The 14230-nt window shown below is 59.8% G+C and overlaps 10 protein-coding genes across 10 annotated transcripts; 8 read left to right on the top strand and 2 right to left on the bottom strand.

The window, feature by feature from the left end:
• Positions 1-463: 463 nt before the first annotated feature.
• OT_ostta03g02340 (Helicase, C-terminal) lies at positions 464-2152 on the top strand (the record flags this gene model as incomplete). The annotated part of the gene is made up of 1 exon (XM_022984756.1): positions 464-2152. One exon carries the CDS (start codon positions 464-466, stop codon positions 2150-2152), a length of 1689 nt encoding a protein of 562 aa, XP_022838487.1.
• A 146-nt stretch (positions 2153-2298) lies between these two features.
• OT_ostta03g02330 (Leucine rich repeat 4) lies at positions 2299-3144 on the top strand (the record flags this gene model as incomplete). The annotated part of the gene is made up of 1 exon (XM_003078097.1): positions 2299-3144. One exon carries the CDS (start codon positions 2299-2301, stop codon positions 3142-3144), a length of 846 nt encoding a protein of 281 aa, XP_003078145.1.
• A 117-nt stretch (positions 3145-3261) lies between these two features.
• OT_ostta03g02320 (GPI mannosyltransferase) lies at positions 3262-4899 on the top strand (the record flags this gene model as incomplete). Its single annotated transcript, XM_022984755.1, has 1 exon — positions 3262-4899. One exon carries the CDS (start codon positions 3262-3264, stop codon positions 4897-4899), a length of 1638 nt encoding a protein of 545 aa, XP_022838486.1.
• Positions 4900-5307: 408 nt separating this feature from the next.
• OT_ostta03g02310 (DNA/RNA-binding protein Alba-like) lies at positions 5308-5793 on the top strand (the record flags this gene model as incomplete). Its single annotated transcript, XM_003078094.2, has 1 exon — positions 5308-5793. One exon carries the CDS (start codon positions 5308-5310, stop codon positions 5791-5793), a length of 486 nt encoding a protein of 161 aa, XP_003078142.2.
• Positions 5794-5965: 172 nt separating this feature from the next.
• On the bottom strand, positions 5966-7405 carry OT_ostta03g02300 (Pyridoxal phosphate-dependent transferase, major region, subdomain 2; the record flags this gene model as incomplete). Its single annotated transcript, XM_003078093.1, has 1 exon — positions 5966-7405. One exon carries the CDS (start codon positions 7403-7405, stop codon positions 5966-5968), a length of 1440 nt encoding a protein of 479 aa, XP_003078141.1.
• Positions 7406-7763: 358 nt separating this feature from the next.
• On the top strand, positions 7764-8828 carry OT_ostta03g02290 (HSP20-like chaperone; the record flags this gene model as incomplete). Its single annotated transcript, XM_003078092.2, has 1 exon — positions 7764-8828. The coding sequence occupies one exon, from the start codon at positions 7764-7766 to the stop codon at positions 8826-8828; it is 1065 nt and encodes a 354-aa protein (XP_003078140.2).
• A 317-nt stretch (positions 8829-9145) lies between these two features.
• OT_ostta03g02280 (NADH dehydrogenase [ubiquinone] 1 alpha subcomplex assembly factor 3) lies at positions 9146-10645 on the top strand (the record flags this gene model as incomplete). Its single annotated transcript, XM_022984753.1, has 1 exon — positions 9146-10645. The coding sequence occupies one exon, from the start codon at positions 9146-9148 to the stop codon at positions 10643-10645; it is 1500 nt and encodes a 499-aa protein (XP_022838485.1).
• Positions 10646-10701: 56 nt separating this feature from the next.
• OT_ostta03g02275 (NADH dehydrogenase [ubiquinone] 1 alpha subcomplex assembly factor 3) lies at positions 10702-11266 on the top strand (the record flags this gene model as incomplete). The annotated part of the gene is made up of 2 exons (XM_022984752.1): positions 10702-10871; positions 10933-11266. 2 exons carry the CDS (start codon positions 10702-10704, stop codon positions 11264-11266), a joined length of 504 nt encoding a protein of 167 aa, XP_022838484.1.
• A 646-nt stretch (positions 11267-11912) lies between these two features.
• Positions 11913-12881, bottom strand: OT_ostta03g02270 (Cyclin C; the record flags this gene model as incomplete). Its single annotated transcript, XM_003078089.1, has 1 exon — positions 11913-12881. One exon carries the CDS (start codon positions 12879-12881, stop codon positions 11913-11915), a length of 969 nt encoding a protein of 322 aa, XP_003078137.1.
• Positions 12882-12983: 102 nt separating this feature from the next.
• On the top strand, positions 12984-14153 carry OT_ostta03g02260 (unnamed product; the record flags this gene model as incomplete). Its single annotated transcript, XM_003078088.2, has 1 exon — positions 12984-14153. The coding sequence occupies one exon, from the start codon at positions 12984-12986 to the stop codon at positions 14151-14153; it is 1170 nt and encodes a 389-aa protein (XP_003078136.2).
• Between the last annotated feature and the right edge of the window lie 77 nt (positions 14154-14230).

The raw sequence follows: 14230 nt of genomic DNA, 5'->3' as shown, positions 1-14230 counted from the left end.
CGCACGCGCTTGGTGGCGCGCTTGGTGTAGCCGGAAGACTTCTTCGCCGCAACGGAGGTGGTCTTCTTGGCGGCCGGGGAAGAGGTGGTCTTCGCGCGCACCTTCTTCGTCGCCCGCTTGGTCGCCGGGGCGCTCTTCGAGCCCTTGGCCGCGGAAACCGGCGCACGACCCTTGCGCTGCGCCGCCGGGGACGTGTTGTGGCTGATTAGTACTACCGAGGGAACTCGGTGGGAATCCCGGCTGACGCTTGGTTTCTCTTTTGGTCGTATTGGGTCGTATTGGGTCGTATTGGGTCGTTGTTCACGGCGTGGTTTCGCTTTTGGTTTCTCTTTTGGTTTTTCTTTTCGTCGTGTTCTCGCTCGTTCACTGCGTCGCTCGCTCGGGGCACCGGGAGCACCGCGCGGGCGTCCGCGGGGCGTCCTCTGACGATCGGCACCGCGCGTCGTCGCGCGCCGACGCGGTGATGTCCGCGAGCGTCGGGAGCAGGGCGAAGCAGGCGCTGGCGTTCGCCGAGCTCTGCGGCGGCGCGCGATTCGACCGAAAGCGCTTCAACGCGGTCGACGCGGCGGTGGCGAAGGGTTTCAGCGAAAAGGCTGGGGATGGGGGTGAGGGGGATGACGACGACGGGCGTCGACGACGGAACGGCGGTGGGTCGAGCGAGGAGGAGGAGGACGAAGGCGCGGGTTCGTCCGCGACCGCGACGCATAAATATACCAAGTTGTCGGACGACGAGGCGAACGCGATGCGTAAACAATTAAGGATTCGCGTGCAAGGGGCGGATGGGTCGTGTCCGGCGCCGCTACAAACGTTCGATGAGCTCGAGAAGAGGTTCAAGTGCGGCGGACGACTGCTCGAACGCATGCGAGAGGCGAAGTTTTTAGAGCCCACGCCGATTCAACGCCAGGCGGTACCGATTCTGTGTGGTAAGAACGAATTACTGGCGATCGCGCCGACGGGAAGCGGGAAAACGCTCGCGTTCTTGCTTCCGATTATCATGAAACTCAAGGCGCACAAGGAGGGTGGCGCACGGGCGCTTCTCCTCGCCCCGACTAAGGAGCTCGCGAGTCAATCAGCACGCATCCTGCGCTTGCTCTCGCGCGGCGTTAGTGGGTTGAAGTCATGTCTGCTCAGCAAGGCGACGGCGGGGAACGATTTTAGCAAGGTGGACGTCGTCGTCGCGACGCCGATGCGGCTGAAAATTTTGCTGCAGGACGACAAGATTAACCTGTCCAAGGTGCTTTATCTCGTGCTAGACGAGGCAGATAAGCTCTTCGAGATGGGTTTCGTCGAACAGATCGACGCCGTCGTCGCGGCGTGCGATAACAAGAAGATCACGAGAGCGCTCTTCAGCGCGACGCTTCCGGAAAAGGTTGAGGAGCTCGCGCGAAGCGTCATGCCGAGACCGATCCGGCTCACTGTGGGCGAAAGAAACAGCGCGTCGAGCACCATCGCGCAACGCATGGTATTCTGCGGGCACGAGGCTGGAAAACTCATGGCGCTTCGGCAAATCATTCGCGACGGCATCAAACCGCCCGTTATCATCTTCACGCAGTCCAAGGACCGGGCCAAGGTGCTCGCCAAGGAGCTCACGGGTGACGGCCTGCACATCGGTCTCATTCACGCCGAGATGAGCGATACGAAACGTGAGGAACAGGTGGATCGATTTCGCATGGGCGAAACGTGGGTTCTCATAGCGACGGATCTCTTAGCGCGAGGTATGGATTTCGTCGGTGTCTCCACTGTCATAAACTTTGACTTTCCAGGATCTCCCACGAGTTACATCCATCGCATCGGCCGAAGTGGACGAGCGGGGAGACCGGGTGCGGCGATTACGTTCTTCACCGAGGAAGACGCGCAGAGAGGAGATCTGAGACCGATCGCGAACGTGATGAAGAACAGCGGATGCGACGTGCCGGAGTGGATGCTTGCGCATACGGGGGAGAAAGGCATGCGTCGCCGTAAGCGTAAGGACGGCAAGGAGGATAACCCCAGGCGCGCTCCGCTCGATTTACCGATGGGTGCCGACCCCAAGGTGTACATGGGTGACAAGAAGAAGCGCAAAAAGCCGGTGCCCGCGAAGACGGGAGACGACGTGGCACCGCCGCTTCCAAAAAAGTGGAAAGGGAAGAAAAAGACGGCACATAAGTCATGATGAATGATCATCTCTCCGCATCAGGTCAACCGCTTTCCTTTGAATTCCTTTTCATCCTTAGCGAGCCGTTGTCATCCAAATCGCGAACGCATTCATAGCCATTCGACTCCACTGCGCCGTCCTCAGAACGCAAATCATCATCGTTCATGGGTTGCGTCCAATCCGCCGCCTCCGCCACCGACGCGCACGGACGGTCGTCCTCGAAACCATCGTCTTCTTCCCGCGAACATAGCTGGAGAACCACCGGGATTGTCGCTCTGCGGGACCAAAATCTTCGTGAGCTCCCCAAGAAGTTATTCTCCCAAGAGAGCGACCTGCCCGAGCGCGTGCGCAACGTCGACGCGACGAACAACCGTCTGACGACGATCCCGAGAGAGATCTCGTTATGGTGCGGCATCACACGATTGGTCTTGGCATCGAACGAGATCGAGTCGCTTCCGGAGACGATCGGGACGCTGACGAGGCTCAAGACGTTGACGTTGGACGGGAACCGTCTGCGCGAGTTCCCGAGCTCGATCGGCGACCTGCGAGCGCTGGTGACGCTGAGCGCGTGTGATTGCGAGTTGGAAACGCTACCGACATCGGTATCGCGATGCGCGGCGCTGACGACAGTGCGAATAGCTAGGAATAAAGGTTTGCGCTCGAGCGCGTTGGACGCGCTCGCCGAATGCGAGCGCCTGGAGGAGATCGACGCGAGCGCGTGCGCACTCACCGTCTTGCCCGCGGCGTTGGGTCGATTGAAACGACTTCGCGCTTTGAACGTGGACGATAATCTCGGCGTGCACACGATCCCGAGCGAGGTGTTTAAATCGTGCGAGTCGCTCTCGAAGCTCTCCGCCCACGGCACGAGCCTGCGAAACGTCGAGTACATCGACGGCTACGACGTCTACGTCGCTCGCGCCAAGGAGCGACACGGCAGGATCATCGCGGGTAACTCCATGATCGTCGACGAGCGTCGCGGGTTGGATTACGGCTTCGACCACCGAGCGTGAGAGTAGGTATTAGCCAAGCGTCCCGGCGACCGACTGGGACGAGTAGATGGAGAGCCATGCAAAAGCGCACGTCGACCCACAGTCCTCGTCGCGGCGTCGGTCTCGACCGTCGTCGCGATGGACGACGCGTTCAACATTATACTTTTCCTCTCCGCCGTCGCACTTCGCTTCGCGTGCGCGCTCGCGACGTACGGGTATGTGCACCCCGACGAGTATCATCAGTCTAACGAAATCGCCGCTCGCGACGTGTTCAACGTCTCCGCGAACGTTCCGTGGGAGTTTCGCTCGGAAGCGCCTGCGCGATCGATCATCGGGGTGTGGTTGACGAGTGGGATCCCGTACGCTGCGTCGAGGGCGCTCGGATTGAGCGCGAGCGCGGTCGCTGTGGCGGCTCCAAGAGTGTTTGCATGCGCGGCTTCTTGGACAACTGACGCGGCGGTGATTTCGTGCGCGCGAGCGATCGGGGCGAACGCGAGGGAGGCTTGGATGATGTTTATCACTTCGTGGGTCGTGCTCGTGATCTTAGTGCGACCGTTTAGTAACTCTGTGGAGACATTTGCGATGGCGGTGTGCGCGCTCGTCGCAACCCACAGAGTTGGCGGGAGAGGGAGCGACGTCGCTCGATGCGCGGCGATAGGGGCAATAGGGTGCGTGGGGGTGTTTGTTCGATTCACGAGCGCGGTGTACATCGCGCCCTGGGCGGTGTTCGCAGTGATGCGGGCGAGGGAGAAGTCGTTGGGTAACGCAGTGGCGGGAGCGCTGAGCGGTGTCTCGGCGGCGTGCGTCGTCGCGGTGGCATGCGTCGTCGCTGACACTGCTTACTTCAGGGGAGTTCACGTGACGGATGCATTCGCGTGGAACCCGAAGAATTGGATCGTGACGCCTTGGAATTCGTTCTCGTACAACGCTCGAGCGGAGAATTTGGCGCTTCACGGGCTGCATCCTAGATATTTGCACGCCGTGGTCAATGGACCAATCATGTTCGGCCCACTTTGGTTTAGTTTCTTCAGAGACACGCTATTCGTGTCGCAACGTAAAGCGTCACCGTCGAGCCCGCGGGACGCCTTGCTCGTGCACGCGCTTCAGGCGAGCGTTTTAGTTCCTCTGTTGGCGCTCTCATTCGCGCCGCACCAAGAGCCGAGATTTCTTACGCCTATGACTTTCCCCATGTGCGTCTTGGCAGCGTTACACCCCACAGAGAAATTGGGATCGCGTTGTCGACGAGGTTTTTTCGCGCTCTGGATCGCGTTCAACGCGATTCTGACGTGCCTGTTTGGGATTCTTCACCAAGGCGGCGTGGTCCCAGCTACACAAGCCTTGGCAAATATCGATACGTTCAACGGCTCTCCGAGAGCGAACGCTATATTTTGGAAGACTTATATGCCCCCGCGCTCAGTTTTAGCGCAAGAACTCGGGCACGATCGCATCACCATCACGGACGTCGCGGGAGCGAGCGTTGAGGACATGCGAGAGCTTTTGTCCTCCACGGACGCCGGCGAGTGCTCTGTTGATATAGACTCCTGCGTTGATCGAGCCACGATTCTCATTGCTCCGGCACTCGCGTTCGAGCGTCTTCGTGAGATCACTGCCGATGATGTGGACTTCGAGCTCGCCTTTGAGCGATTCCCACATCTATCCCTTGACCACCTCGACGAAGTCGGCGAGCGCCTAAGCGCCTCCAAACCCGCCGAGCGAATCGGCCTCCTTCGACGTGCTCTCTTCCTCACCGCACACGTCGCTCGAAAAAAGAAATAGAATTGTCATCGATTAGCGTTCATAGCTCGTGATTCATCCCGCTCCGCTCGCGAATAGTCCCGAGATATACACAAACATCCAAAAAGTCAATGGTTTTCGTGTGCCCTTGAAAGATATTTGTCCAGTCAGTTATCTTTGAGAATTCTTTCACATTCGCCTCACCTAGCGTCGCCGTCGGCGCGCGGCGGCGCCTCGGGGGACGCGTCGAGTCGGTGACGAATCTCTACCGTCTAAATCGCACGCGCGTGAATTGAGCGACGACGTGCAGCGAACGCACTGAGCGACGATCGAGCTTGGTGGGTTTTAAAAGGTGAACCGTTCGCGCGCTCGGTACGACGCGCACGGGCGCTCGAGCGAAGTTTACGCGACTCAGTCGGATAAAAAGAGCGTGTGTATTGCTCACGAGAGATGGCGAACGCGAAGCGCGCGAGTGCTAAGACGCGGATTTCCAAGACGGTGGACGTCGGGAATGCCGGAGACGTGCAAGAGTGCGCGAACGAGGCGCTGAAAGCGCTGTCGAGTGGGGCGAGGACGGTCGTGGTCGTGAGAGGCATCGGGACGCAGGTGAGCAAGACAGTGGCGGTGGCGGAGCTCGTGAAGTCTTCGCTCACCGGGATCCATCAGTGCACGACGTACGCTCCGGTGAAGGTGAAGGGCGCCAAGGCGACGGAGATTCGGATCGAGCTGGCGACGACGAGCGAGGAGTTGGACGTTCATTCGCCCGGCTACCAGGCTCCGGATACCATCATGGGTAAACCATCACCGCGCAAGAGAAAAGAGTGGAACGATGAGCCCGCAATGCCGTTGAAGAAGAAGGTTGCAAAGGCATTCGCCGCCACAAACGCGTCCAAGGGTGACGCAAACAGGAAGAAGGTGGCGCTGTCTTCGGCTTAATACATTAATACTAGTCGCGGCTCGAGTATTATAAGCGGTAATGGAACTTAAAGTTTGATTTTTGCTGTTGAATTGGAAACTGTGACTCTAGCTCGCCCCGTAACCCACTCCTATGACGATATAGTTGTTCTAAACGCGCGCGCGGTGAGCGTACATGAGCGCTTGCATTGATTTAGTGCTGGGCCCACTCGATTGTCTTGAGGTCGATCCCTTCTTGAACCATCTCCCAAAGTGGCGACATTTCGCGAAGCTTTTCAACTTGCCTCACAGTCGCCTCGATGGCGCGATCCACTTCAGCCTCGGTGGTGAATCGGCCAATACCGTATCTTATCGAAGTGTGTGCCATCTCCTCGTTCACGCCGAGCGCGCGAAGCACGTACGATGGCTCCAAAGAAGCGCTCGTGCATGCGCTCCCGCTACTCACGGCGATCTCCTTCAGGCCCATCAACATCGACTCGCCCTCGACGTAGGCAAACGACATATTGACGTTACCGTGGTAACGCGCTTCGAGATCGCCGTTAATCTGCGTGTGCTCTAAACGCGATTGGAGTCCGTTGATCAAACGATCGGACAATCGCTTGACGTGCACCTCATCGCGATGCAACTCCTCCTTCGCCACGCGAGCTGCCTCGCCAATGCCGACGATCAGGGGCGTCGGGAGTGTGCCAGAACGTAGACCTCGCTCTTGGCCGCCACCGTTGATGATCGGCTCTAAACGAACGCGCGGACGGCGACGGACGTACAGCGCGCCGATGCCCTTGGGGCCGTAAAACTTGTGTCCACTAATCGACATCAAATCGATATTCAACTCGTTCACATCCATGGGAATCTTCCCCAAAGCCTGCGCCCCGTCGGTGTGAAAGAAGATCTTCTTCGATCTGCACAGCGCGCCAATCTCCTTTAGCGGCTGAATCACCCCAATTTCATTGTTCACCGCCATGATGGAGACAACCACGGTGTCCTCCCTCATCGCCGCCTCGAGCTCCTTCATATCGATCAATCCGTTCGCTTTCACCGGGAGATACGTAACATCGAATCCCTCGCGCTCGAGCTGCCGGCACGAGTCCAACACGCACTTGTGCTCGGTCGTGGTTGTGATGATGTGTCTCTTTTTATCCTTGTAAAAGTGCGCCACCCCCTTCAGCGACGCGTTGTTCGACTCCGTCGCCCCGCTCGTGAACACGATCTCCTTCGCGTCTGCACCGATGAGATCCGCCACTTCCTTTCTCGCCCGTTCGATCGCGTCTTCCGTCTCCCATCCATACATGTGCGTTCGCGAGTGCGGGTTCCCGTACTGCTCCGTCATGTAGGGCATCATGGCGTCCAGGACTCTCGGGTCGAGCGGCGTCGTCGCCTGCATGTCCAGGTACAGCGGCCTCCCGCGCAGCGTCACCCCTTTCATCTCAAACTCCCCCAGCCCCACCGCGCTCGCGCGCTCGCGCTCCGTCGCCGCGTTCGCCCGCATCGTCGTCGACGTCGACGAGAGGCCCCTGTGGAGCGTGCGCACCGCGTTCGCGCCCGCATCCGTCGCTCCCTCGCTCCCGATCGACGCGCGAACCGACGCGTACGTCGCGGTGGACCGCAGCGCTCGCGTCGCCCGTCCGCGAAGCATCGTCGCGCGTCGACCGACGCCAGGGGGTGCCGAGGCCGCGGAATTCAGCGGGCACGCCCGTGGACGTTTCGAGACGCAACCATCGATGAACTTCCATATTTACCGTTTTTCTTGAGTCGTGACTCGCGCAGAGGGACTCGAATCGATGGTGTCGAGACGGAAGTCGAAACGTCCTTCTCGAGCGTATTTCAAGTCGATCCCGAGCGCGCGGTCGTCACAACACGACGCAAGACACACTCGCGCGCGACAGACGGCGCGTGAAACAAACAACAAAAAAACTACTTCACTCTTACGAGAGACCACGGACGAGATGCTCGGTATGATGATGCGAGGACCGACGATGTACACCGCGAGCCCGATGGCGCTCGTGGATGCGCTGTTCGACGATGACTTCGCGTTCGCGAACGCGGGGGAGCGTGCGCGAGCGATGAGGCGCTTGAACGAAAATGAACGATCGAGGACGAAGGAGATTGGACGTCCGAGGATCGAGGAGACGAGCCGAGGATTTCTGATCACGGCGCACGCGCCGGGCGTCCGAGCGGGCGACGTCAAGGCGTCGGTGACGACAAAGCGAGGCCACGCAAAGCTTCGCATCGATGTCGAGGGCAGTTCTTCGCCGCTTGAGCTCGGTTTACCGACCAAGTACATCGACATCACGGTGGCGCCCAAGGCGTCGTGCATCGACGGCGTGCTGAGAGTTGCCGTCTTGAAGAGAACGGCGGAGACGCTCCGGGTGCCCATCAGCTCGACACCGGACGAAGGCATGGAGACGGACGATGAAGGCAGCACCATTACTCTCAGCGTCCCAGGCTTCGGCGCAGCGGACATTTCTGTGACGTTGGAACGACCAGAGGACAGCTTGGTCGTCGAGGGCGATTCCAAGAATTTCGGCAAGTTTAAGAAGACGTTCAAGAACCTTCCGGCGGACATCGAGCTGAGTCACATCTCCGCCTCCGTGGCCCACGGCCTGCTCAAGATCACCATGCAAGATCCACACGCGATAGATCCGATGGACATCGCTGTCTCCAGCTTGGAGAGCGACATGACGACGAGTGAGTCAGCCGTCACGCTCGTTCGCCGCCACGTCCCTGGCGTGTCCGCCGACAACGTCTCGTGCAGGCTCACAGCCGACCGCATGTTACACGTCGAGGTCAAGACCTCGAACGGTCGTGCCGCGCTCTCCACTTCCGTCTCACGAAATGTGGACCATAGCACGATTCGAGCGGCGTGCGCCAACGGCATTCTGAGCGTCGTCGCCGAACCAACGAAGACCGAGACCGAGACGCACGTCTTGCAGATCGACGTCTCCGGCGACTCGCCTGCCGCGCTCGTTGAGGCCGCCGTCGAGGCCGCCCTACCGTCCACCGAGAAACCAACTGAGGTCGAGGACTTCGACGGTAAAATTGAAGACGTCGCCGCCTGATCTCGGTGACGCGACGCCCTAGACGTGTACTTTTCTGCGCGCTCAGTGTTTTAATAACAGCCGAAAACGCTTTTCCTCTCTCGCCTCGTCTCGTTCACCCCCCCCGGACGTTTCACTTCGACGCGCGTCGATAGACCGCGAAAACGATGACCTCGGCCGTGTTCCTCACCGCGCCCGCGCTCTCGAGCGTCTCGCGAGCGCGAAGCGGCGACGCGCGAACGAGCGCGCGAACGTCGACGCGTCGAGCGAAAACACCCGCATCTCTCGCGCTCGCGTCGTCGTCGACGCGACGTCACGCTCGGGCGCGAGCAGTGGTGATGGATGACGATGCCCCGACGCGCACGTCCGTCGTGTCGTCGAGGGACGAAGAGAAGCGCAAGTCGGTGGACGACGGCGAAGGCGACGGGGGCTCAGAGCCGCCGAGCGCGGTGGCGCGGAACTTCATGTTCCCGGCGATCGCTGGTGGGTTGTTCGGATGGGACATCGGGATATCTTCGGGCGCGTTGGAGAACATCACCACAAGCGCGGCGAATGGTGGGGATGGGTTCGCGCTGAATAGCATTCAGTCGGGACAGTTTGTGAGCGCGTCGCTTTTCGGCGCGCTCATGGCGAGCGCAGTGGCGGGCGCTGGGATTGGTGATCGCTTGGGCGCGAGGAGGGAGTTAGCGCTGGCGGCGATGCTTTACTTGATAGGGAGCGTCTCTGGGAGCGCGGCGAACGGGTTCGAGCTTTTGGTTTTCTCAAAGCTCGTGTACGGATTGGGCGTCGGTTTCGCAATGCAGAGCGCGCCAGTGTACATTGCGGAGACCGCGCCGAGCGCATTGCGCGGTAGTTTGATCTCGCTCAAGGAAGGCTTCATCGTTGGCGGGATTCTCATCGGATACTTGGCGAGCGAGGGCGTGATGACCGCGGACGGCGGATGGAGGCAGTTGTTTTTGGAATCGACACCCGTAATCGCCTTGCTTCTCGCGGGCACCTTAGCGGTGCTCCCAGATTCACCGCGTTGGATCGCCAAGGCTGGTGACACCCCAGAGACTCGAAGCAAGACGCGAGACGCGTTGGTCAAGGTTAGAGGCGCACAAAGTGACGCGGACATGGCCAGGGTTGAAAAGGAGCTGGAGGACATTTTCCAAGCTGCCGAAACGATGAATGCGACAGAGGGTGGTTCGGGGATGATTCACCTGTTTGAGAAGCGATATCTGCGACCGCTGTACATTGGATTATCTGTGGTGTTGTTTCAACAGTTTACCGGGCAACCGAGCGTTCTTTACTACGCCAACCAAACGTTTGAAGCCGCTGGGTGGAGTGCGGAGGATGCAGCGAACGTTTCAGTCATTCTAGGCGTTTGGAAACTCTTCATGACGGCCATCGCCGTTTCGAAGGTCGATAGTTTAGGACGTCGTCCGCTTCTCTTGGGCGGCGTGAGCGTCGTCACCGTGTGCTTGTTCGCTTTGGCCGCGTTGAACGCTCCAGGAGAGGCGCAAACGGTGGCGCAAGCGCAAGCTTCGCTCGCCGTCATTTTCCTCTACGTCGGAGCGTATCAGCTCAGCTTCGGTCCAATCGCGTGGTTACTCGTGGGCGAAGTGTTTCCAGCCAAGGTTCGCTCGGCCGCCGTCGGTCTGGCTACCCTGAGCAACTTCGGAAGCAACTTCTTGGTGTCTCTATTCCTACCAACGGTGGAAGAGACCATCGGTTTACGGGGCACTTACCTCGGCTTTGCCTCCGTCGGTGTCCTCGCCGTGGTATCCATTTACTTCACCGTCGTCGAGACCAGAGGTAAGACTCTCGAAGAGATTGAAGAGATGCTCACAAAGTAATCACCACTTGTAATACCAACCGTCGCAGCGCTCTCACCACACTCGTCGACTCACCCATGCTCGCCGCGGTCGCGCTGCGACTCGCACGCGGCTCCACCGCGCGTGCATCGACGTCTTCCTCGTCCGTCGCCTCCGTTATCGCGCGCTATCGGGCTTATGGCGTGCTCAGCGACCCGAACACTTTCGAGCTCCTCCAAGGTCCTGAGGGCCGCTTGATCATCGATTCGTGCGTGTGCGCCGCGTCCTCTCGTCCACGACGTCACTGACGGTTCGGTCTCTTCTCGCAGGTACGACGATCGCGGATTCGTCATCAATGGCGCGTACTGCGAGGGTTCGCTGTTCGCGTACGAAAAGGCGCACGCGGCGTGGAGACCGCGCGCCGCGAGCGCGATCACGAGAGCGTCGCTCGCGGCGCTCGAGATATTGGATCCCGTCCCGGATTTACTCATCGTCGGGACCGGTCGCGTGGTGCAACCGCTGAGCGAGGAGGTGTTGGAGTATCTCAGAGAGCTCGGCGTCGCAGCGGACGTGAGCGATACGTCGCGCGCGACGAGCACGTTCAACGTCCTCGTGGAGGAGGGACGGAGCGTCGCCGCGGTGCTCATACCAGTGGGTTCGTAGGATTTAGATCATCGAGCGCGTCGCAGTCGCCTCGATCGTAGTACAGTGTTTTAGAGTTACAAGGGAAAACGAATCGCGCTCGCTTTCATTATCGTCGCCTGCAAAAAGTGCGCACATCGACGCGTCGTCAGTCGATCGTTTCGAGTTGATTTTGGAAGCAATAAACCGACGGGTCATTCCGTCCGCGTCGATCTCGTCATCGTCGACGGTCGATGATTGTGAATTGTAGCCCCTTGGCACAACGCGCAGGCGTGAGACGTCGCCGACCCGGTGTTTAACGGGGAAAGGCTCCGAAGTGTTTCTCGGAGGTGTCCTAAAAAGTCCATCTTTATTGTAGCGAGGTGTTGAGGACCGCCGGAGGCGATGTGAGCGCCAGGGCGGGGGTAAACTCGCGAGTTGTCGTGACGAAGCGTTTCGCCAGTGGCGGCGCGACGAGCTTTCGAAACGCGACGACGAGCGGACGGACCTGACGCACACACGACGCGCGACGTTGCGCGCGATGCGAGGCGCGCGATGCGAGGCGCTCGCGCGCGCGAACGACGGTTCCGCGCGCGCAGGGAACAGCGCGCGGAACTGTGAGGTCTTTGCGCGCGCGAGGTCGGGTCGATATCGCGGTTCGATCGTGTGTTACATACAAGGATGCCATTTATCCGAGCGCGTCCTCCTCGGCGGCGATCATGTCTTGTCTAGATTGTTCGCTCTTTCGACGTTTCGCAGCTTTCTGCGCATCGCCAGCGTCGTCCGCTGCCGGCGTCTTAGCCAGATATTTGGCACGCCAGAGTTTGAGCTTTTTGTCAATCTCCTTCACGACAGCCGCGTCGGGTTCAACGCCCTCGTCGACGTGCGATTCGATATCGTCTAAGATTTCCTTGAGTTTCGCTCCGCGCGGCGCCTTGGTCGTCCCTCGCGCGCCGACGTCTTCGCAATACTTTTCGAGTTCACTCGCCCCGCATTCGCGCGCGGCCCGACGAAGCGCGCACAGCGCGATCTGCCCCGGCGGTCGAATCAGCGGCGCGTCCGTCAGCATCAACCGATCGACGATATCTAACGCTTTCTTTCTGCACTCGATGAGCTGTTTCGACGTCGCTCCCTTGCACCCACCGTCCTCGACGTCCATCAGGAACCCGTCCAGCGGCCGCGTCGCTCCGTAGCACACCAACCGAAACTTCAATCCAGATAGAAACGTCACCTCCGCCGCTAACACTCGCGACGGGTCCTCTCTCACGCCCTTACAGAACTCCTCCGCCGAGATGTAGCTCTCCTCCACCTTACACGCTACGTACACGCTCGTCAGCATCATGATCTTCAGCGATTGCGCGTGCGTCCCGCAATCCACCGCGAAGCGCTTGAACAGCATCACCGCCGTGTTCTTCACCTTTCTCGGCAGCGCAAACGCGCCGCAGACGGATTGTATCTTCGCCTCGTGGTACCTCACGATCGTTCGCTCCTCTTCGGGCGTCAGCGCTTCGGTTTCCATGGCTGAGGTTGACGACTCGCTCGATGCTTTCGCGCGCTCGAACGTCTCCACGCGCGCGCGCGCGCGTCTCGCGTCGACCTGGGCGACGGATTCATGGAGCCAGTGCTCGCGCTGCGTCGATGAGGCGTAATCGCACATGTCGGCGATGCGGTGTGCGGGAAGAGGCTCACTGTCACCCACGAGGAAGGAAAATGATTACTCCATCGCACGGGAGTCCGTGACGCGCGTTCGGTCGCCGTCATGACGCCCTGCTGGACGTCAACGCGCGCGTGTGCGTCATCGTGCGTCGCGCGGCGTCGGACTGATTATTTCCATCACAGCGTCTCTCAAAGTCGTGATGTTTTCGGCTCCAAGAAGATGAAACACTGGGGGACACGGACGGAGAGCGGTGTCTCATCGTCTCATCGACGCATCTCGCGCTCGGCGTCGTCGAACGAGCCGTCGTCGTCGGAATCAAAGGGCGATGCGTTCGCCCTCGCGGGGTTCTTCTTGGGCGCGCCCGCGATCGCGACGCTGATCGATCCGTGCAAGCTCGTGCGCGACGGTCTCGGGTTGACGTGCGCGTCGCCCGCGTTCGGCGAAAACTTCGAGAACGCGTCGCAGGTGCAGCATTTTGCGAACGCATTCGGAACGGAGGCGTTTGCTTTAGTCGCCCTCGCCGGGTTGTACACTTTAAAGGACGCGGCGGAGAACGATAGGTTGAAGTCTGAGACGTATCAGAGGTTGGCGCTGGCGATGGTGCTGTATTCGGGAAGTCTGATGGTGGCGTTTGGTGGTGCTTTCGCGCAGGCGGTAGCGACGGGAGAGGTCGGTCCGAGCGCAGTGGCGGTCGGTGCGGTGGTTGCGTCGTTGACGCCGGCGGGTTACAGTGGGTACAAGGCGATCAAAGAGTTTGGTCCCGGGCACAACGCAACTTGGGAGCGCATAGGGAAGGATTTCGATAGCGTGAAGCAGCTCGGCAAAAACAGCGAGAAGGGCGGTAAACTGGAACTCTTTTATAAGGCGAGCTTTTGGAGCAGCCTCATTGTGGGTGGTTCCTTCGCCTTCAGCCCTCTCTCGCCTCTGGCGATCATGAACGAGACAGCGCCGTCGGCGCAGTTGATTCAGCGCGCGTTCGGCTTGGCGACGTGTTTCTTATTGGCGCCGACGCAGTACGTCTTGGTAGACGCTGCGAGTCGCGGTCGTCTCGGCGGCGGTACGTTCAAGAAGCTCAACCTCAGTATCGCCGTCGCCATCGCGCTCGTCGACTGGATGACCATCTACACTTTCACCGTCCTCTCCTCCCTCGCCCCGGCTGAGCAAACGCTCGAATCCGCGAGCGGCGGTCTTCCAAACTACTACGGTGCCCTCGTCGTCTCCGGCGCGATCGTCGCCGTCTACCTCTACCAAGGCCTCTTCGCCAAAAAGTAACCTTAAATTTCATCCGCGTCTCCTCGGTATTTATTCATTCAACATCGATCCAACCGCCGTCGGCGGGGCAATGAGTT

The sequence above is a fragment of the Ostreococcus tauri genome, assembly GCF_000214015.3.
Source record: "Ostreococcus tauri WGS project CAID00000000 data, contig chromosome 03, whole genome shotgun sequence".
Lineage (NCBI taxonomy): Eukaryota > Viridiplantae > Chlorophyta > Mamiellophyceae > Mamiellales > Bathycoccaceae > Ostreococcus > Ostreococcus tauri.
The sequence above is the reverse complement of the archived record's forward strand: the minus strand, read 5'-3'. Positions and strand labels throughout refer to the sequence as shown.